We start from the raw sequence: 23837 nt of genomic DNA, 5'->3' as shown, positions 1-23837 counted from the left end.
ATGGTGCAAAGATCCAATGTGCAAAGGAAGTGGTGTTATTTCTAAGAGAGACATTGTTTGAAGGGGCTAATCCCACATACCCCTAAAAGGCTTGCTCCATTACCCAAGTGTTTTGAAAAATCAAGGAAGGTGATGTGGACAAAAGCAAGAATTGGGATTGTAAAGTTGTGCCTAATTCACATGAGTTGCATTGTGTGTTGAGCTATTCTTTAACAAATGGAATAGCTTTAAGGTGCAGGCAATTTTTATGTTTTTGTAGTGCTTGCATGTAGGAAAAATGGAGGAGGTGTTCCAATACATCACACGTGCCCTTTTGTGATTATGTTACCCTACAACCCTCAGAGAATATCATTGAAGATGAGGATGAAACTGATGATCCAGCATTTGATGGACACCATGATGCCTTGAGTAATGCACTTTGTGTTGGTGATAATTTTGTTGTTATAGCTCCTCATGACAATGATGAGCTTGTGGATTTCTATATTCTAAAATGCACACAAGGGAAGGAAAAGACAACTGTTCCACTTAAAGATGCATGGGGGAATGTTTGTGGTCAAGGTTCATTTGTGGTTAGGGGATTTTGGTACAAGCAAACTCAAGGAAATCCATACGAGTACAAGATTTTAAGGTTGGAGCCTGAAGTCTTCATTGAGTCCCACCTTGTTAGAGCTATCAAGTGAGAAGGATGTGTGAGAACATATGTATTGTCCTCTAGAGTGTATGAAGTTGTCTATAACAACATTCCATTTGATATGTAGAACAAGCATCATGTAATACAATGCTATCACATAATCTAAGAAGTTAGCAGAGATTAGAAATAGGAACAAGTATAGGCTACCGCTTACTTTCTTGATAACTTCCATTAAATGAAGTGCATTTTGTTCTCTGTTTTCATTGGTTCTTTTCATGACTTTGATCTCATTAGCAATATTTGAAAATGGGGCACTTAATGTAGAATAGGTTTACACATTTGTGATGACTAGGCATCCACATTTAGGTGCATGGAGTCAAGGTGCCTCATGCTAGCCTAGCATCAAAGAAGAGGGTTAATATTGTGAGCAATGTCATTGTATGTGGTTGCTATCAATTTCCTCTAGAGTAGGTGATCTCTCCCATGATGCTAGCTATGGGCTACTTTATGGCTTGACCTCCTAGGTAAAATTATGTGTGGTGGTAGCTACCACCTGTTATGTTGGTAGTTACCACTTGGCAAACATTATGCTCTCTATTGTGGTGGTAGCTACCACTTGGCAAAAATTATGTTCACTATTATGATGGTAGCTACCTACAACTCAATCGCTAGTAACCACCTGGGATAAATTCGGCTCTCTGTTATGATGGTATCTACTAGCTAATTAACTGATTGATTAACTCAAACTCCTTCCAAAAAAGGCATGTACACAAGCAATCCTAAGATTCTAATCTTTCAATCAGTTGTGCATCACCATCCAACACAAACTTTCTTCAAGAGAATATTAAATACCACATGATAGAATACTCAAAGAGCACCATTTATTCATGTATAAGTGAAATACATTGCCTTGGATCGCATATTCCCTAGATTGTATCAAAATTATGTGTGGTGGTAGCTACCACCTATTATGTTGGTAGTTACCACCTGGCAAACATTATGCTCTCTGTTGTGGTGGTAGCTACCACCTACAAAAATTATGGTCACTGTTATGATGGTAGCTACCTACAACTAGACCACTAGCAACCACCTGGTGAATTAATTTAGCTCTCTGTTATGATGATATCTACTAACTAATTAACTAATTGACTAACTCAAACCCCTTCCCAAAAAAGCATGTACACAAACAATGCTTAGATTCTAGAATTCTCAATCTTTCAATCAGTTGTGCATAACCATGCAACACACACTTTCTTCAAGAGAATATTAAATACCACATGTTGATAGAATACTAAAAGAGAACCATTTATTTATGTATAAGTGTTGCCTTGGATCACATAGTCCCTAAAAGGGCATATCAAAGAGCAATTACAAAATGTATCAACAGATTGCAAGCTTTTTTGTTACATTACGACATGACTCCAAGTCCTGCCAATGCTTCATTACATACATGGACTCCATATCCTTTTCATTACATAGCATATTTTGCTGCACATATGCTCTTGGATATTCTACTTCTTTCCATTTAAGCAGCCATGGCAATAGAGCATTGGTGAGGAAGAAAGGGTCCCACAACAACACAAAGCAACTATAGATGCACTTGGTAGACGTGCAAAATAGCGGGCACGTCTATAGGCATTGCTTTAGTAGAGGAATTATGGGTGCATCTAAATGCGTGTCCAAAAGCTCGTCTATTTGCGCGTAAATTACTGCGTCTATGTGTGCATCTAACCTGAGAAAATACGGGCCCGTCTAAGATCGCATTTATTAGCACGTCTATTTGCACGTGTATTAGCGCCTCGGGGGGGTCACTCATCATATGTAACCCTATCACGTGAGTTCAACTGAAGGATATTTTTAATTTCTAAAATTTATAGAAATAAATATACATAAGGGACCATTTAAAATAGTTTTGGAAAAAATTTACAGATTTGTATAGAAAAGGGGTACATTTTATTAATGAAAAATTTACAGATAAGGGATTTTGAAAATAGGCCTTGAACGCACGTGATATAGAGGGTTTATACATAGTGACCCCCCCGAGATTAGCGCGTTTATTTGCGCGTTTACACTGAGAATCAGACGCGCATTTAGATGCATAGATAGACGCAAATCAGAGAATACAAAAAGTGAGATTTTGGTGTACATCATTGCTTTCCAAACATTGCCCATGATTACCAAAGCACATAATTTTTTGCAAGCCCACATATACAAGAATTAAGTGAGATGAGGAGAATGAGACAATATGTAAAATAGTTTTACCAATATCAATTATGGGGCTATGGTTCAATCTCATCCTCAATGAGATCAACCCTTGCCAAACTATCTACTTCAAAATCCAAACAAGTGTTTAGATCTACAAATACATTCAACCCACTACTACTTGTGCCACTCATGTGCTCATCGAAATCAGCATCTCGAATGGTAGGCTCGTCCTCACAGGTAATGGCCTCAATATCTATATCTCCTATCTCATGATCATCCTCCTCTCTCATATCATGGTCATCATCACGTCCATGGCCATGATCATCCTCCATAGGCTCCATATTAGTAAATGTACTATACATCACTTTGGAACGTGGTATAATAGGTATGACATGCCACCATCTATTATTATCCACCATTGGTTGATAGACAAGCTAATTCAAATACAAATACAATCATGTTACTTTTCTTGCATCAAATATTTAAAAGCGAGTATTTTTATATGTGTGCACAGTACATGTTCACATTGTTGCGGTAGTACTAGTGTGTCCTTCCTACTTTGCCAAAACTTTGTGGAGTCAATAGTTACAAAGCCACTTGCATGGCGTTTGATTGTTGCATTAGGGCCTCTTTCCACCACATCCTTAAACCACTTTACATCCAAAACATACACAAAGAAGCGTCGGAAGTCAAGCATAATAATATCTTGGATTATGCCACAATAATCATCCATGGCTTCATTGGCTCCCTCAAAGCTAGCAATGATGCCACAATCTTGTGTGTTTCTCTTATCATCAATCCTTTGTGTTCGAAAATGCTTGCCCTCACACCATATAGCATTGAACATAGTGCACTACACCAAGAAAAAATCAATTAAATAAGCAATCTAAATTATTGAAAGCTCCTAACTATGCATAACATTCTATATACCGACCTTGCTCATGCATCCCCTAGCATACTCCCATTCTTCCATTGTGATATGCATCCCCTCGTCTTTCTTTGCTTTCTCCATTTCATCAAGTAGCCAATCCACATGAATATCCTTTGGAAGTGCTCTTAGATACTGAGGGTATGGCACACGAGATCCGTGGTGTGTACGAAAGAGGGCCCTTTCTTCTTGTCTTCTTGCCTTTGCATCCTCGTATCTTGTCACCCATATTTTCATCACATCACTATTAAGCACGCAAAAGAGATTGATACTATTATGCAACTCCATGTCTATTACTTTGTTGTGTCCTTTCCCTTGAGGCACAATAGAGGTCATCCTTAGGTCTTCATCATCTCTCCATAGTCGTGGGAGAGAGCTATCCACATCAACAAGAAACTCAGAAATATATACAAGTGACTCTTGTACCAACCAACCCTCGGCCATGCTACCTTCGAGTCTTGCATTTTGTCTCACGAAGCCCTTCAAGGTCTTCATGAAGCGCTCCAAAAAGAACAACCATCGTGCATGTATAGTACTGCATATAGCAATCTCATCCACCAAATGCACTATGAGATGTAGTTGGCTTGTGAGAATAGAACATGGAAATGTCTCCTCCACTGACATAACTCGAGCATTCTCAAGCGTGGTAGGATCTATTTCCTTTGAGATCACATACCTCACAAGCTTGCCCATCTTGTAAATACAATCTTTCACGTCCTTCGATGCACTACGTGAAATGCTAGTAGGTAGTATGAACTGAACCCGCGAGGAGGTGGTTGATTAGTTGCTTATAGCTATTCACTCACAAATTTGAAAGGAAAAAGATATTATGCACATAAAATACTTACTTGGAGCATCTTGTGCCAATCATGAGATTTCAAGCCATATAATTGCTCTACATCTCTTTTCTTGCTCTTTGTAAAGGCTCCCTTCAAACACCTCATGCATCTAGTGGGAGTACGCAGTGTAGTAATAGCACGCGAGTCACCGTCACCATCTTTAGCTTTGATAACATCCACGGTGCATGAGGTAAAAAAACATGCCCATTTGGTCTCTCTTGAGGCCAAGCTTCATGCATCCTCCCTGTGGTACGTAGATCCTCCCTTATGCCTGTCGAATCTCGTGTCCCATTCAAATGCTCCCAAATGGTAGATGCCATATTCTTGAAGATATGCATGGGATCAAGCAGGTGATTGATCTTGAGGTGGGACCAATATGGTAAATGATAAAAGATGGAGTATCTAAACAAAATAAAGTGTTAGTGTGCAATCTTTACTTTCAGCCAATATAGCCAATCTTTACTTGCAGCCAATAGTTACAAACCCTTACCGGCTCATGCCAAGTGGTGGAGGAGTCGTGGAACCGTCCCAAATTCTCATCCAATCTCCCACGGTGAGTGATTGTGGGAGGACTTCATTCCAAGGGGCAACATATCTAGGATGATCAGGTGGGAGAAATCGATGGTGATTCTCATAGATGACCTTATTCAATGCATCTGCCCGTGAGGCAACTAGCGAAGGACCACAAACAGGACGTGCATGGTAACCGGATGTAGTGAGACCTGAACAATAGATGCAATTAAGAGTGGAAGGTGGATTTAGGGTGCCACATCCTTTGCCTATTCATAATTAAAAATGCAATGCTTACCTAAACACTCGCCATAGCCTGGGAAGTCATGCATCGTCCACATCAAGACTGCTTTGTAGTTGAAGTCTCGTGATGAGGGAGGCCTGCTCACATCATGCACCTCGATACCTCTCCAAAGTATCTCTAGCTCATCAATCAAAGGCTCCAAATAAACATCAGGGTTTTTGACTTTATGTTTCCCTGGAATTAGAAGGGACAGCATAACATGTCCTTTCTTAATAGCCATAGAGGGTGGAAGATTGTAATTCACCAATACCACTGGCCATACACTGTAAGACGTGCTTTTGAGACCAAATGGGTTCACACCGTCCATACCCAATCCAAGTCTCAAGCTCCTAGGTTCTTCCTTGAAGCTTGGCCATGTGTCTTCAATATGCTTCCATGCAGGAGAGTCCGTGGGAGTTCTCCACTTGCCATCGGTTGATCGATGGGAGGAATGCCATGACATGAGCTCTACAATAGATTTGCACTTGAACATATGTTGGATGCGAGGGATTATGGGAAAATGTCGCAATACCTTATGAGGCACGTCCAAGGTTTTGAGATCTGCTCTATATCTTGCCTCTCCACAAGTAGGACACTCTCTTGCATCCTTATGTAGTCCACGAAACAAAACGCAATCATTGACACATGCATGGATGCGCTTGTAATCTAATCCTCCAAGAGAGGTCACATGTTGCCTTGCCATATCTCTTGAGGTCGGCAGTTTATTCTCCCTTGTAGGCATTTTACACAATAGCCTACATGTGAAGACCATAAATGAGGAAAAGCATTCGAGTAATTGACCCACTAGCATAATTCACCATGTTTGCAAAATCGACTTTAAAGCTTACTTGAGTAATACATTCAAACTTGCATTACTCCATCCATAGATGGTTTACAAGTTTAGTAACTCAAGGGAGGCACGTAGAATAGAGAATGTGCACCCCTCAAACAGTGGAGTCGATGCTGCAGTAAAAAGATCATCCTGCTCCATGCTATTATCCCCCCCTTGATGGACATTTAAATCCCGCACCATATCATCAAACACCTCCTCCTCGACGGCTTCATGAGGTAATGGCGGAGGGCTACTATCACCATCACTCCATGCATCCGTAACGGTCCCTCCTGAAGATCCCACCTCATATCGCCGATGCTTTGCCTCCTCACGGCGAGCATAGGGTAACATATGCGGGTGTGGCACTGCATCCTGTATCAAATTAAAACGGGATCATAACTCAAACATATGAACACCCATAGGTATCTCAATCAACCTTAACTTACAAACCCTTACCCTGTTACGGTCACATCCCATTCTCCATACTTTGAGATATGATTGAGTGTAATCCTACGTGCACGATACATGTTTCCTCGACATCGATCACACAAACATTTGATTTTTTGCTCCAACCACATTTCGCGATGGTGGATACAGAGTGATTCATCCTCACTGGAGCTACTTGTTGAAGATGATGACATCCTACAAACAAACAACCCACCAAATTTTCTCTTCTTCAAATGTTTAATTTAAACTCTGTGGCATGTCTAAAGGCGCGTCTAAAAGCGCATCTAAAATCGCGTCTAAAGGCGCGTCTAAAAGCGCATCTACTCTATGTATTTAGACGCGCCTATAGATGTGCTATTAGACGTGGCTTTTAAACCTAATTTTTAGCATGCCGCTCGCTTTGCTTTTCTTCACATTACTTATACTTCGCGCGGCTTGCTTCCTTCCTTATTAGCAGATCCATAGTTTCAACGCTTAAGAGGAAGGCTCCCATACTTACTTCCAAGCTTACACTTAAGAGGAAGGCACCCACACTTACTTCTAAGCTTGAAGGAGAGGAGGACGAACAAGGAGGAGAAGCAACTTTGAAAAAGAAAGATGAACCTTCCATACCTCTATCCAAGTAAGTCTTTTTGCAGTTGATCTTGTTTGGAAGTTTGCTCTCTTTAAATTTGTGCTTTCTCGTATCCAAGAAGCAGATGATCTATGTATCAGTGTCACGTTTGTGTGTCGGGCACAATGTCCTTTTCTACTTTTTAGGAATCCCGTCTATCAGAGTGCGTCTATAGGAATGTCTCAAAGCGCATCTAAAAGCGCATCTATAGGCACGTCTAAATGCCCGTCTAGCCTGTTTGTAGACACAGACAGACGCGTCGATAGACGCTCTATTAGACGCTCTGTTAAACGCTCTATTAGACGCTCTGTTAGATGCTCTGTTAGATGCGCAAATCAGATGCGTCTACAGATGCGCTCTGATAGTAAGCCTCTCTTCCCTTCCCCTTTCTTCTCAGCTCATCAGTAATAGATTTTTTTCCTTTTTTCCAGTTCAACATGTGGCTAGGAACTGCTTCCAGCTCACCTGATCCCCGGGAATCTATTTGAAAGGACTTATATAACCTTTTAGGGCACCCTCCTAGTCCTGCGGAGTTATAGGGGTATATGATGGGTACTCTAAACACTCCCCAGGAGTCGGCACTACAGACTCCAAGCCACCCCACACTGCCTGAGATCACCCCAGCGGAGTCAGCACAGCTGTCTTATGCCCCTTCTTATGCCCCTTTTCCCATACTGTCTTATGTCCCTTTCCCCATGCCGTCTTATGTCCCTTCTGCCATCCCATCTTATGCCCCTTCCCCCATGCCGTCAGGAGGTCCTTCTGTCTCGCAGAGTTGTCGATGTACTCCTGTGCTGACGAGACTCGGTTCTCTAGCTATTCATGAGTGGTCAACATAGTCTCGTGCAGTCTCCAGCGTACGAGATCGACACGATAGGGTAGCAGGCGTAGTAGCAGGGAGAGCGGTGGGGGATGCATGGCACAGTGCTTTGGGCCATGTGGCAGTGGGGAGGATGATGATTCAAATGATTTAGACGTGCCTCAGGGTGATGGTACGATTTATTATGACATCACTCAGATAGGAGGCATCTTGATGGATGCACGGGGGAAGGACATCATGGCCTTCATGCGCTCTGTAATTGCTAACAATTATAAAGATTGCTTTATCCACTACAAAGACCACCCAAAGAGCTTGGCTGATGAGACCCTCGCTACTGTTCGCTCTAGGTATCCTAACCCCCCCAATCGCCAGTTCACAAATAAATGGGCCAAGTCAAAGATTGTTACGATACTTGGCAATAAAAGATCTTCGCTTAAGAGGTAGGCACTAGCGGAGCTTGCCAGGCTTGAGGTAGGTCAACCACCAAGGGGCCCGCCCCACACCACTCACAAGCGTGAGTGGAAGAAGGCAATGAAGTCAGCGAGGGAGGACCCCAGTTTGCAGCATGTGGAGGCACGGAGGATCTAGATGGAGGAATATGGAAGCGCGCATTTTGGAGGAGGGGGTGTTGAATCATGGGAGGCCCAATTTGTAAGTATCGATCTCAAATTATATCGCTTATGTAGTTTATTAGGAGGTTGTTTCTTTGTACTAATCCCTCCGCAAAGTGTGTCATCATGTAGCTTGAGATCATGGGCAGATACCGTACTCCTGTGGAGATAGCCTACCAGCACCACCATCGCAGAGGAGATACATGGAGGCACTTCTATGATGACGGGTTGATAACTAAGGAGCAGTATACTCGGGCTACTGGAGCGGCCCCCCAGGTATTTGAAAGTAATTAAATAATGCCAAAATTATAAATAAAGATTTGATTTTTCATACATTGATATATGTTATCCCTTGTTTACAGGCCCATGCACAAGACGATGAGGAAGAGGAGGAAGGAGGCATAGAAGGGAGCGTGGAAGGGAGCGAGGATCTGGAGAACATAGATTAGTCGTACAAGTAGTGCTAGCTACTCTTTTTTGTACTTAAAGCCACTGGCTTGGCTTTGTGCCTCTCATATATACACTCCTCTTATTTTTTGTACTTGAAGCCACATAACATGGCTTAGCTTCATGCTATATGTATATACAAGCACTTTTTGAGCTTTCAATTTTATTGCGTTTTGGAGTTGTAATGTTTTATTTGGAATTGTAATTAAAATGCGGTTGGCTGTAAGAATTGAATTACACAATGTGAATATGGGATTCTTGTAACTATATAGCATACACAACATACACAGCATTCTGTAAAATTAAACCAAAAAAAAAATAAAGCGCGTCTATCAGTGCGTTTAAAAATGCATTTATATATGCGTCTCTCTGTTCGACTTGCATTTATATTTGCATCTATAAATGCGTTCATAAGCACGTCTATTTATGCGTCTAAGTGCGCATCTATATGCGCGTGTGTCTGATATATAGACGTGCAATTAGACGCGGGTCTCCAGATGTGCAAATAGACGCGCATGTAAGTTTTTTATTTAGTTTAGTAAACGCGTCTGTGCGTGCGTCTATGGGTGCTTTGTCTTGTTGTGTCCTACTCATCATCCATTGGGTCAAGCAACGTCGGACAAATCATTGACCAAGACGAAGTCAACATGTTCTTGTACTTGGTGTCATCAACTAGCAACACCTTGTATTTTCTCCACTCAGGATGCCCCGCAATCAAGTCCTTTACACATTTCATGAAGACTGGCTTGTTGTGGTCCTTTTGCCGGCACTTGCGTGAGTGTGAAAAATGCCTCCATGCAATTCTCTTATGACAGGATATCGCTCCAAATACTTAGACACAAGTTCTCAAAGTAGTCTTCTAGTGTGCATGGAATATTATTTCTCATGCAAGATGACCACAAGCATAGAATAAACTCGTTAGAGCAAGAATGAACAAACTACTTCGCATCAGGCCAGATGATGTAAGTGAAGGCATGGCTTATGCAGAATTGATTTTTTACATGGTGAACCTTGTATTTAAGTGCAGCTACCTTGAAATCAACATTCTCCTTCATGCCCTGAATTTGTCTATACCTTAGCAAAAGTAAACCATTCATATCGAGAACTAGGACTTTAGGGGCTGCAATGCGAATAGTCTTTTTGAGAGAAGCAAGTGCCGCCACACTCTGCTCCTGAATTTCATCAGCATTCGCAATATGAGCAAGTCTCCTTTCCACAACTGCAAGTGTGCCTCGTGGGGAATCTTGATCACTTGCTTCTCTCATTTACTCTTTGGTGAGATTTTTGGGGAATCCACAATAATTGCTTCAACTTCATTGTTTGGCTGATATGCAGCCGTACCTTCCTCATGTGCATGGTGGATCACACCCAACATCCACAGCTTTTATGGCACTGAGTACATCCTCACATTCACACATCATGTGTAAGCCAAATCCTTGGTCCTTGCAAAAGTCTAGGAACACTGCCATGCCTCTCTATCCCCATGGCAGCTTCCAGGAAAATTTTGGTGCAAAAAACTCTTCGCCTTCTGAGCAATCCTCAACACTCCCCTCTTGTTCATTGCTTTCCTGATATGCATCCCTGCCTTCCTCTCATGAGCCATGTGTATCACACCCTACTGCTGCAGCTTTTATGGCACATACTACATCTTCGAATGTATGATACAAGTCCAAGCCAAAACTATTGTCCTTGCAAGGGTCCAGGAGCACTACCATGCCCTTCACTCCCCATGGCAATTTCCATCAATTCTCCATAACATAAATCTCTGTATCAGGACACACGACATTATTTTACAACTACTTGTACAATCAAGGTTACATATTCATGATGTGCAGGATAATGAGTCTGAGGAACAAATGTCAAAGTGCTACATTACAATCTATAAGACAACTTTATTGGATAATGTGCTCGAATAAAAGACATTGAAGAACAAAAAATTCCATTGGAAACGATTGTCAGTGGGATATTACAAGGCCAAAAGTAGCCATAGTCTTTTGATAGAGATTTTTTTTTATAACACTAGCTTCTCACTAGCTTCCAATAGAAACAACTAGGAAGGCAAGCATTTTTTGGCCTTGGAAGTAGCAACACCTTCCCTTGCATCTTGACCAGTGTCATTCTTTGTGGTAGGTTCAATTGCCATGGTAGTTTGAATATGGTGAGAATACTTGTATAGAGAAAAGGCTATAGTAAAGTCTCCATTTTCTTTGCAACAATCGCATGGTTGCTATTTGGACTTAGGGAAATTGTTCGATGAACAAAAGGGTGTAGTGAACCATTGTTATTGTCCAGCATGCAAAACAAAAATTCAAGTTGGATGATTTGTGAACATACCCTAATGAAAGCTTTCATATGATGCGTCACAACTGTCGAAGAGCACCAACAAACATATCTTTGGTGTAATTATTTGGATGCATTGTTTGTCCATACACTGGTCTGAGCTGGCCAACGAGGTGTGCAAAATAGTACATGTGGTATGTGTGCTTACATGGAAGCAAGAACATGCCTAATGCTTTGGTATCATACATCAACCACCCACAAGTTATACAAATATAGCATGAATCATATGTGTAAGCATCAGCAGATGGCACCTTCATTGGTGAAACACTCAACAAAACATGATTTTTTTCCCCTGCATGTTTTTTACAAACTCCATCTAGGCTTCTGCACACATTATTGTCATTTCATTCAGGTCGAACTCTACTTGAGCCCTGGCCACGGCATCAACAGATTTGTGTCTACAAAAGAACCATTAAGTGTCTCAATGGTCAATGTCAAGCACCCAATTGTGTGCTTCAGTTGGTCCATCTTGATTACATCAATTGTCATAGCACTCTCCTCTGCTTGCAAGGCAGCCTTAGCAGTCTCCAATTGTTCCATAAAAGTATCTACTAGTGCTCTTGCACCCTCATCACGATGCATATCCTCCTTGTGTTCCTCAAGTGCCTTAGCCACCTCATTTTGTTCTAATAGTGTTGAGGAATGCATTTTGGAAACTTGGACCAACACACTATCCAAGTCTACAAGAGGTAGGGCATCTAAAATTTTCTTCTTTAACCTTTGGAAATTTGATGAGGTGGGTGTAACCCCTACGTCAACTGGCATACCCTTCATTTGATGAGAGTAAGGAGGTGACTCCACCTCATAGAGTGGAAAGATGCCCACCTCTATCGCTTCAGCATCAGCTTGGCGAGTTCCATATTTGCAAGTACACTCTCAGAGAAAGATGCCCAATCAACCAGCCCCTTTAGATGTTCAAAGAGAAACCTCCTTGCAAATGATTTTGTGACCTCCAAACCATAATTCCCAAGAGGTTCTTGGTACACAGATGTAAACAAAGTATAGAATTTTGCCCAAAACTCTGGCCTCATGGTCCTGCACTTAACCTTGGCACCTCTCTTGGGCACAACATTGAAACAAATCAACCAATCTTGCATAGTGAAATCATCCTTGCCAAGGAGTTGTGCATCTTGGCCACTGCTATTGCAGAGGTTGTATACCTCATGTGCGTGGGTTTTAGTTGTGTAGAATACTTTTTTCCTCTCGAATGCCACATACAAAGGATGCCACTGATTCATCTGCTAAAACACACAGTGGGAGAAGAAGGCATGCTATGAGAAGGTGCATGCATTTTCTCTAAAAGTCAACCTTTGGCACTCTCGATGGTGTTTCTTTCTTTTTTTGTGCAGAGTAGAAGCTAATGATGGACTATCAACCTTGGGAAACCTTGATGGTTTTCCTTTCATCTTTTTCTACAGAGGAGAAGGTGACGATGAAGCTAAAGATGAAGAGGGAGATACTGCCTTCCGTTTTCCTCTCCCTGCTTTCTTTACAGAGGTAGAGTGGATGGGGGAGGAAACCTCCTTCACACGTGTCTTCATTCTGCCCCTTGGCTATGTGAAGCTTCTGCTAACACCCACAATAGGATATTCAGTAGGGAATAATACTAAACTTGGCAACCAGCATTGAATTCTAGAGTAGTTTTCAAATTAGAGTATCATGTTCAAATTAAGATGAACTACCAGTCACTAAGTGTGGTAGCAAGCCATCTTTGCAGTCCCCACAAAAAGTGCTAGCTAGTGTACCACATAATCATGCATACACCCCATTATACAAATTGTTAAAATCCCTCATGTCTTGGATGAATTGTATCAGCACTCTTGCTTGCCTTGAGCCTTAGCTCACATTCCTCTTAGCACTTGCATACCAATTTTTGCACCTTGGTGAGACATTGTTTCCCCACCCATGGGTTGGGATATTCACCACCCGAGACCCAGTGGTGGAGATGAAGGAGAACATCCACAACCTTAGGATGAGGGAGGAAAAAATCAAGTAGCAACTTCGTCATGTACAGAGCAAGAATGTGGTATTGACGGCCATAATAGTTAAATCAGATGCCTATCCTGCTATGCCTACTATGCAACAGGGTCCGAAATGCATGGTCTACCATACCCCTATCATGAATGAGAAGGTCGGGCTCAATGAACCCAAATATTTTGATTGCTAAACGAACATGAGACTGACAATTGAGAAGGTCAGGCTCAATGAACTCTCTCCCTATTCAAGTGCAATACAGACACAACTAAGAGCCCATTTCAAAATCTAGCCCCAAAACTCTATACACTGATCCAAACTCTGTACACCGATCCACCTACACCGAATATATGGCATACCCAAATAACTTTGGAATGCTGTTGTTCTATCTGAAAACAATGTTAGATGGCATTGTCGCAGAAACAAACTTGGAGAAGGAGGAAAATAGATGCAAGGACGACATGCTTCAATGGTGGGTGTATTACTTGGAGTCAGCAGAGATGGTGAATATTAATTTGCCTGGCTATTATTTTTCTTCCTCCTTTAAGGTACTTGTCAAGCTCAGGTAGGACATGATAGAGGTGCGAAGCTATATAGAGCACAAAGACTAGGATGAAGAGGACCCCCAGTGAAAGGAGGAGTTACTATGGGTGTATAAGTCAGCAGAGTCAAGCAAGCAGTGTGTAATCCAAGTGTGTGCAGAGGTCTGCCATTCATGTGCAATAGACTAGCCTAAAGAGCTCGGAGATGCTTGCCATAGAGAGGCTGATAAGATAGTTGGGAGTTTGGAATTTCCTTGAAAAATCAAAATGTCATTGTGTTTTGAAACAATTAAAATCTTGTAGACATTTCTTAGACTTGTGGATATTCTCATGGTGCTCGTAATACCTGATTTTGTATTGACCCGCTTCTATGTTAGGACTTAAATATTTTAAGTAGCCCAGTGGTTGAAATTTGATAATTAACGATAACCAGTCTAAAGGGCACTAGCACTGTGCAACAAATTTTAGGATAGCATAGCAATAGTGTAGGAATAGCATGGTAGTAGTGCAGGATAAGTTATCACCAGCAGGGTGGTTGGTTGCTCTAGGATATGAACAGCCACCAGCGTGGTGGTTTGATTCTATTATTACAAGATGAATGGATTTGTAGGATGTGTGGATTCATTATGGGAAATCAGCACGGTGGTTATTGGGATATACTAAATGCAAGCATGGGATGAAATCTGACGGTTAACGAAATGATAAATAGTCTATTTAGGGCAATGTTTTAGTATAGCACTATGCAACAAATTTTAGGATAGCACAGTAGTAGTGTAGGGATAGCACAGTAGTAGTGTAGGATTAGTGCAGGATATGTTATCACCAGCACAGTGGTTGGTTTGTACTAGGATATTAACAACCACTAGCATGGTGGTTTGCTTCTATTATTACAAGATGAATGGATTTGTAGGATGTGTGGATTCATTATGGAAAACCAGTACGGTGGATTCGTTATGGAAAACCAGCACGGTGGTTGTTGGGATGTACTAAAAACAAGCATGGGATTTACTGTTTGGGATTTACAAAAACAATTTAATAAAACCAGCACAGTGGTTGTTGGGATATACTAAAAAGACGTAGTCTCAAATACAAATTCCATTTTGTAGGACAAGTGGACATATTGTTTCCTTGCAATGAGACTACATACATTTTCTTAGTACTATCTCAATCATCCTCATCCACTACTCCAAGAAATCCCAAGATATGCTCATGTGTATCTAAATCCAATTTGAAGACACTCTTGCCCTTCTTTCATTGTTGCACAGGTTGCATCCGGAACTTAATAGCTCTTACCAGATAAGAGTACATACATGTTTGTGGACTCTTATGTAGTAGTTCGTAATTGCAACCTCTTTTGGATGTTTTTTCGTACCAAAAATCACTGACTACTACATCCCACTTCTCATAGGTTGTTCCCCAATTATCCTTAAATATTCCTTAAACCTTGTACTTAGGTTTTGTGCACTATAACAAAAAGTATGGGTCATCTTCCTTGTTCTCCCCAGAATCTGTGACAACTGCAAAGTTATCCCCCTCTTCCAGATAGTTACTGAGGTCATTGAAACTCTCCCCAAACTGTGGTGAGTCATTTGTCTCTCCATTGTTTGTCAGTCCATCTGAATGTAGAGGCAAAACCAGAACTCTCTCCCATGATCCCCTATGATGCATGCACTACAAAAATAAGAAAGTTTTCTTGTTTTAATCAAATGGTTGTTTGAAAAGTCCCATATGTTGTGTAGATCACAAACTCCTTTAATTTTCTCGCAATCGTGTCGGCTTCTCCTTTGCACTTCATCCATTTTCACTTCATGGAACACTCTACATACTCCAGTATTCTTAAGGCTTTGTTTACTGCATGTTGGATGCATGCCTATGGAGAGGTTGGTTGTAAGCCATGTTACAGCATCATGGGCATCATTGAGTTTTTCTTGAGGGCATGCTAATTGGTGTTTAAATAGAGCTTGCTTAATAACAACATCGCATCCATCATGTTCACCCTTGCCATGGCTAGACCTAAAGAAATTCCACATCATTTCTAGACCGCCGGTCAGGGATTCAAACATTGACATGAAGTACAATCCACATGCTGATTTAGATTGAGAGGCAGCACCATCTGACCACACCCAATGTTGTTTTATATTTTCTGCATGGGGATTTTCCTTTTTTAGCCATTCCTAATGCAATAGAAAAGCATGCTGCACAAATAGGGTGTCATGTTTCCTATCATCTGAAATGTAGAAATGGTACATGCATTGCACTAACCTAGACTGTTGTGAGTCAGTAAGTAGATTGCCATCAGGAATGGAAGAATAAAGTAAATGATTGTATATGATATGCACAAGAATTGTTATCTACTTGTTGTACTAGTGAGCACTTTGTATCTCATTTTGTTATTGAAAAGAATATATTTTTACAAAATCTATGATAGATACAATAGTGTCACAAGGAAAATTGGCAAGGCATGTCCTGAAGTGCTTATCCTACCAGCTAGCCATGAAATTGTGAAGCACATATTTTGGGATGGATTGAACCACATGACCTACAAGCTCCCTTGGCTAGGTGCTTATATGACAATAGCCATCTCTTTTTATCGGACCCTTCAACATTGACATTTTCAAATCTCCTCCATTTCTGAGCAACATGGTTGTCTTCCCTCATTTCATTTGGATAGACATTGAATGTCTTCTTCATCAGCTTCAAACTAATGCAATGCTTGCTGCATGTGCTGCAAATGCATTCAATCCTATGCCACTCACGATCTCCCTTTGGACAAACCACTGGCTCCCACAGAGACCTTAGGCTACAAAACCTGCTCTCCCTTGCAACACATGATGAGGATCCAAATGGCCAACAGACTATGCATTCATTGGGGAGGCATGGGCATTGATCCCCATGGAGCAATGCTCCAACACGACTAGATCTCAAGTCATTCATCACTTTCTAGGTCATATGTTTGTCTTGCCAATAACAAACATTCCTGTCTTTGAGTTTCTTGATGTACCAGGGCTTACAATGCTCAAATCTCCTCTGCCCAATTGAAATGTCCAGATTCTAATCCATAGTCTTGAGATACAACTCTCTCTATTGACTCAACATGTGGGAACAAGAGAACAGTGAGCCCCCTTTTTGCTACTACTAAACAAATACAAAACACAGTCTAATTAAAGTATATAATTAAGCAAGACAATTTTCAACCACTGCGTTGGTTTAGGATAGTCACAATTTCAATCACCTTTATATCTATCCCAGATATTGGCAGAAAGGCTCTACATGCATACGAAAAGAGCATGTGGGAGAATATTGGTAAGTGTTGGGAATTGCTTACTTGATTTCTTTCATTGTCATCTCGAAGGAAGAGTATTCACACTTAACTTGTTCCATTTGTCCCCCAGCTCCTTATAAATAAATATGGCCTAGTGATTACATTGGGGGATACATCTCCTTCCCCATTCCTACAAAGGTTTATTTGGTACCACCATAGAGTACTACAATAGAGACCACCATATTGGGAATGGGCTCTAATATTATATAAGGTGATAAGGCCTCTAAAATAGATGATGCCTACCCATATTGGACCACTATGTCCCTAATTAATACTAGGATATACGATTACCTCATACATTAATTGATACTTTGATCCATAATATAGATTAGCAAAATGACATTGTATAGATATCACAGTGAGGTTATAGACTTTGGCTAGTTTAGGACACGTTTAGGAAAATCAATCATCGGGATGGTTTAGGACACATTTAGGATAATCACAGTTTCAACCACAGGGGTGGTTTAGCCTAACAGTCTCAACTTCACATACTAGGCAATAACAAGTATATTGCTTTTCATTGCCAAATTTCATCATTAGAAAATAACAATATATTGCTTTTCATTTCTAAATTTCACAATTTAACAGTGGTATATGACTTGAATAGCAAGAAATTAAATTTAATGAATTTAAGTACTAAGAAACACATGAATTTCAACCACCGGGCTAGTCAATAACTAATGTTTGTTTAACCACGTTGGTTCAGGACAATCACATAACTGGTGATTGAGCTGAAGCAGCCAGAGTTGCATGATGTTCCAACCACCAGGCTGGTTTAGTAAAATAACAATATATTGTAAAATATATTGCTATTAATTTTGCTCAACCATGCCACCGAGCTCGACAACAACTAATGTCTATTCAACCATGTTGATTCAAGACAATCACATAATTGGTGATTAAGTTGAACCAGCCTACGATTGCATGATGTTCCAACCACCGGGCTGGTTTAGGATAATCACATTTAGTCCAAGCCTGGTTTAAGAAATGAAACAAGTAAACTATCCCAAGGCTCAATCACAAACAACCACTGAGATGATTTAGGCATCACTGACCTGCAATGTATCTAGCATGTGTATGATGTGCTCCTCAAACACCTTGTGTCCTATCTGCTTCTTATAGATGTCCTTTCTATTTGGAGAAACTCTTGTATTTTTGTGCCAAAATGTCATCACTGTAGCAATGATAGAGAGAATGGGGGGGTAGGAAAGAGAAGCTGCTACACATAGAGACAGAGAGAGAGAGAGAGAGAGAGAGAGAGAGAGAGAGAGAGAGAGAGAGAGACGGAGGAGGAGTTGTAGCCGAAATGAGTAGAGGAGGATGGCCCAGAGCAAGAGGGGGCAGAGGTTTGCTGCAAGAGAGGAAAACCCCATATTCAAAAAATGAAGGAAAAAAGAGTCTAGACAAGAGAAAGAGGGTAGACCACCAGCTAGAGAGAGGGGGGGGGATCAAAAGTCACCCAAAAGGGCCCAACTCCTCTTAAATGCCATTTGGGGCTGATTTGGGGAAGGTGCACATGGAAGGAGGGTTAGGCATGGGTTAAGGGGGGGGGATGGTTTGGGTGGTCCCTACTGTAAGGGGAACAATCAATAGGGACTCTTTGTAGTAGGTCCTTGAAATTAGGAAACACTATTTGGAGGCCCTTTTGAGACCCCATTTCTCCCCTAATGAATCCCTCCTTCTCAACGAATCCCTCTTGTAGTACCTCCCATGATCCCTCTTCTAACTCATGTGAGACCATTCCTAACTCCCATGAGCCCTTCCCTAACTCCTCGAAGCCCACCCTGAACTCTTGTGATTCCTCCCTGACTCATTGCTCATAGTTTAACTCAGAAAGAAGGTAATGACTTCAATGTTACATTCATACCTATCATACAAATATCTTCCAACTGTCTTTTACTTGCCTGGGCCACCATTAGTGACTTATACATCCATCAAGTGGATGTGCAAACTGCCTTCTTGCATGGTCACTTGAATGAAGTAATTATAATTGCCTGGGGGGGTCACTCATAAACATGTAAGCATTATCACGTGGGTTCAAGAAGACAAGTTTTAAAAACCCCTTTTTACACCTTTCCTAGATATTGAAGGGTATCATATAAAGGGAGGATTTCGGAGATTGAATAGAAAAAGGGTGTATTTTATTCATTATAAATTTATAGATAAGGGGTTTTATAAAAAGGCCTTGAATGCACTTGTGATATAGGGTCTACACAAGGTGCACCCCCCCTCCCCCCGAGGTACATGCATCCACCACTCAAGATCCACGATCCACTTCCCTTTACCCAGAAGGCAAAGTCTATCACCTCAATAAAGCTCTCTATGGCTTAAATAGGTCGCATGTTTTGGGAACATGAAGATTTTCAACATAGTTTTCATTACTGCTATAGTGACCTCAACCTCTACGTATGCACCTCTGAATCTCTTTCTTTGATTGTTGCATTATATGTAGATGATTTAAAATTAGCGTGCAACAATAGACACCGCTTTGACCTGTTTAAAAGGAGACTGCGGTCCAATGACTGACTTTGGTCCTATTCACTTTTGCCTCGGCGACCGAAACCGTCTTTATGTGGTAAGGCCTAGCTTCATCAGCAACATATGTCCAAATGATACTTGACAGGTAGAATATGACTAATTGTACACCAATCAGTATGCATGTAAACTCAATCATTAAATTGACTACAAACATGTCTCCCTCCAGGCTGCATCGAAGACAAATATCTTCATATGACACACATTCCATGTTACAGCCTAGTGGGTTCTGATGTAGGCCATGGTATGTACAGGACTAGACATTTCTACCACCGTCACCAAGTTAGTCTAAGTTATGCAAAACATAGGTCTACAAAACTGAGACGAGTCTTACGCTATCTCAAGGGTACCACCACCATTGGTATTACTTACTATTCACTCTTCATTGATTTCTTCAGCTATGGTGACTCTGATTGGGTGGGCGAACATGACTATATGGTGGACTTGGGTATGTTTTCACACCGTATGCAGCCCGATTTCATGGGCATGCACCAAGCAAAAGTCCATAGTACTCTTCTCGACAGACATCTCCTTCTGCAACGGTAGCTAAAGACAATGTCTGGCTCACTTATCTCACAAAGGAACTTGGAATTCAGCTCTCCACCGCTCCGTACAGTGACAACAATGTTTGTATATGTCTCAATAAGAATGGATGGCAGCAGGGAGGTGCTACTGTCTATCCTCTAAAGAGGACTTTCCTTTGGTAATCCCCCCAGCATGAGGGGGTTGTTGACTCTGCCTTCGGGCAGCGCTGTAATCTTTCTCTTTTCTTTCAATTTAATATAATCGCAGCTTATCGAAAAAAAAAAAAAAAAGAATGGATGGCAGCCTAAACGGAGTAAACACGTAGAAATACACTATCATACATCAGGGACCTTGTTCAAAAGGATGACTCAACTCACTCTCCAATACTGTCCCACTGTTGACATGTTAGCAGATCTGTTTACAAAGCCTTTATCCAAGGATGGTTGAATCCTTCCGTATATGCATTGGCCCTTTTTTCCAACTCCTTAGATACTTACTCAATATGTGTGTGTGTTCAGTGTTTCACTTTCGTATCTGAGGAGATCCTCAGGTTAAGCATATGCTTGCTATCCACACTTACCCCGATCAATATATCAATACGTGCGAGTGACTTTTCCAGGCACTCAGCCTTGCAAGCATTTTGTTTCCACTGTAGTTTCTTTGAGAGAATCATAAACAGTGAGCAAAAGCTATAACTCAGCCTGGGATAAATGGGATGTAATTAGCTGTCTTGAACTGTGCAAAACTACTTCATTCTCTTATCATTTCGTGGATCAATACAAGATTCTTGTGACAAAAACCTGCATAGTGATGCTGGGCTACATGCCGTGTGCGCTAGTTATCAGAGTTAAGATGGACCCTTGTGCGATTGCCTTTGATGGTATGCGTCTGCTATGTCCTCCGCTATCTGTCGAGCGTTCATCGTAGCTCCAAATAAACCTTTCTCAGACAATCCAGCGGCATAAAGACCTCGTTGGCCCTTCCAAGAAGACCCGGACAAACCTCGATCATTGAAGAAACGGTCCTCATCCTGCACATGTAGCCGCGAATCGTACTGACACGTGCCGAATAAGAGAAGAAAATAACTTGACTCACAAGATCGATGGATTACTTACGATGAGCCAAGTCCCCACAACACTTTTGTAACCAGTAGCCATAATCACTGCATCATAGCTATCGCTTGTGCCATCCATAAAGCGCGCCCCAGTTGCAGTGAAGAATTCGATTCCTGGTCTAACCTGCCGAGAAAACCATTAGTCCTCTAGGCTGGAGAAAGCCGAAATCCACCTCGGTATGTATAGCAGAACGAAGCCAATGCAAAAAGGGAACAGTTCACCTTTATGTCTCCAGTCTTAATTCTTGAGAGCGTTCCAACATCAAGAACAGGTGTCTTTCCCATTTTGTTCTTCAGCTCCAGAGGGCCAGCTTTCGGCCTTCGTAGTCCATATACAGATGTATCACCGAGTCTCAACTGGGTGTACAAGACAAGGAGATAGTCTACGAGCCAGATAGGGAAAATTTTCGCAAGCTCCATAGCCAATGAGAAGGTGGATCTTCCAAACATCTCTCTCGGAAGAACATGAAGCTGCTCAAAAGTCGCGTAATATAATCATATGATTAAAGACTTACAACCTCAGACGGCGAGGTGCCAACTACAACTATGATTTGTAGAAAAAGAATAGCAATCAATTTACAGTACCAAACTACAACTATGATTTGTAGTAAAAGAATAGCAATCAATCTACAGTACCAAACTACATGTCTTTTTACAAAAAAATCAAACTGCATGTCTTAATCTTAACGCTGTACAAAGATCGGCATGGTACGAGGGACTCATGGTGTAGGAATTTGCTACACAAGTATCAAATGTCTGGCAAATCCCAAGCATATTGTACAGCAGCAACGCAACTGCTGGCCCTCTTCAAATGTAGAACAGTATACGGCGTCCCAAACTCCCAATGATCCCATGCACAGTAATCAGGTCTGCTCTACACATCAACCAACGTAGGCGAATAGAACTGACATCCCACGAACTGTAAACGCAAGTTGCAACATATCTGATACATATCACATCGGCGCGCACAATACAGCTTTGCGGGCTGCAACGATTGCACGTACCCGAGTAATTAGCGTAGGAAAAAGGGCTCGACTTACAGAGCTCCTGACGGCTATGGAGGATCGTGCTCCACTTCTGGCGAGATCCAAAGCGATGTCCATTCCAGAGTTCCCAGCACCGACGATCAGAACCTTCTTATTGGCAAACTCAGCACCGCTCTTATATTGACTGGAATGGATGACTGTTGCTTGGAAGTCGCAAATCCCAGTCAGCTGCGGGAAAACTACTTCAGCATTCTCGCCGGATGCCACTATCAGCCATCTGGTGGCATATTTAGCACGACAAGTGCCTACGTGCCATGCCTTCCATTGCTCTTCGAACTTCGCGAACTGCACAGTTTCGTTGAAATGCGGCTGGATATTGAACTTCTCTGCGTAATGCTCCAAGTAGCCTACAAATTGACTTCTAGATAGGAAGGTCGGGTACCACTCTGGAAATGGCTTTAGAGGAAGCTCACAATACTGCTTTGGTATATGCAGACAAAGGCTATCGTGTGTCTGTTTCTTCCACAAGGAAGCTATGCATTCGGACCTTTCAAGGATAACGCAGGGAACGTTGCATTTTTTAAGGCAGGCTGCCGTTGCCATTCCTGAAGGTCCCGCCCCGACGATGATTGCCCCGTCCACCCATTCAGCGTGTGGACTCTGGATGTTCATATTTTGAGAGCAGTATTATTCGGGCTATAGATTAGAAGCACGAATACTCAGTACTGAATTAAACGAAAGAGCTAAATGCCTAAGACGTCATCGCTAAAGATAACCTAACGTTAAGGCTCAAGTATATGGGAATACTTGGGACACCAGCTTTTTGCTCAACTCAAACTTGAGCGCCCCGACTTCTACACTGAGGATGCTTTGAAGCCAATCGCTTTCCCCGTGCACAGTGGCCCAGAAAATCCAATAACAAGTATTTTGGTTAGCATCGACAGCCGAAGTTGGAAGTACCCTGACGAGTACTGGAGGCAAGTATTACGCGTATAAAGATGAAGGCTGCTCAATTTTAGCAGTCTGTGAGAGGGCAGCTAGTGTTGCTCAATGTTGCAGACATTCAACACCAACTGTACATATACTTCATTCTACATGAGTCAGAACTGACCTGACACGAGAGTTGAGTCTTGAGTTATGCCCGACAGGCTTAGTGATGAGGTATATTTGGCAGGGAGCCCAAGATTTGGACATAAAGACAGCGCAGCAGCGGTGTATTGTGTAGAGAAAATGCAAGTGGGCAATAGTGTAGGGGCAAAGAACTTAAGAAGCAGCGAAGGCGAGCGGGAGCTTGAATTCATGAGCGAATAAGAAAGAGCCAAGCATAAGCATC

At 41.7% G+C, this 23837-nt stretch overlaps 1 protein-coding gene across 1 annotated transcript; it reads right to left on the bottom strand.

Annotated features, from left to right (window-relative positions):
* Window positions 1–21116: 21116 nt before the first annotated feature.
* On the bottom strand, window positions 21117–23254 carry LOC147904309 (putative indole-3-pyruvate monooxygenase YUCCA3). The gene is made up of 4 exons (XM_087397596.1): window positions 22559–23254; window positions 21741–21989; window positions 21520–21642; window positions 21117–21434 (listed from the first exon to the last, which is right to left on the bottom strand). Exons 1-4 carry the CDS (start codon window positions 23174–23176, stop codon window positions 21252–21254), a joined length of 1173 nt encoding a protein of 390 aa, XP_087253722.1. The 5' UTR covers window positions 23177–23254; the 3' UTR covers window positions 21117–21251.
* Between the last annotated feature and the right edge of the window lie 583 nt (window positions 23255–23837).

The sequence above is a fragment of the Dipteris shenzhenensis genome, chromosome 2 (assembly GCF_047967505.1).
Source record: "Dipteris shenzhenensis isolate YYH24624 ecotype China chromosome 2, Dip_SZ_1.0, whole genome shotgun sequence".
Lineage (NCBI taxonomy): Eukaryota > Viridiplantae > Streptophyta > Polypodiopsida > Gleicheniales > Dipteridaceae > Dipteris > Dipteris shenzhenensis.
Note: the sequence above shows the minus strand (reverse complement) of the source record. Positions and strands in the feature narration are given on the sequence as shown.

Excerpts from the sequence above, each read along its gene's own strand:
- LOC147904309 (XM_087397596.1), bottom strand. The coding sequence starts at position 23,176 with ATGAACATCCAGAGTCCACACGCTGAATGGGTGGACGGGGCAATCATC. Across the intron at positions 21,990-22,558 it reads CCATAGCCGTCAGGAGCTCT|CTTCATGTTCTTCCGAGAGA; the intron begins GTAAGTCGAGCC and ends ACTTTTGAGCAG. Across the intron at positions 21,435-21,519 it reads TTGTGGGGACTTGGCTCATC|GATGAGGACCGTTTCTTCAA; the intron begins GTAAGTAATCCA and ends CTACATGTGCAG.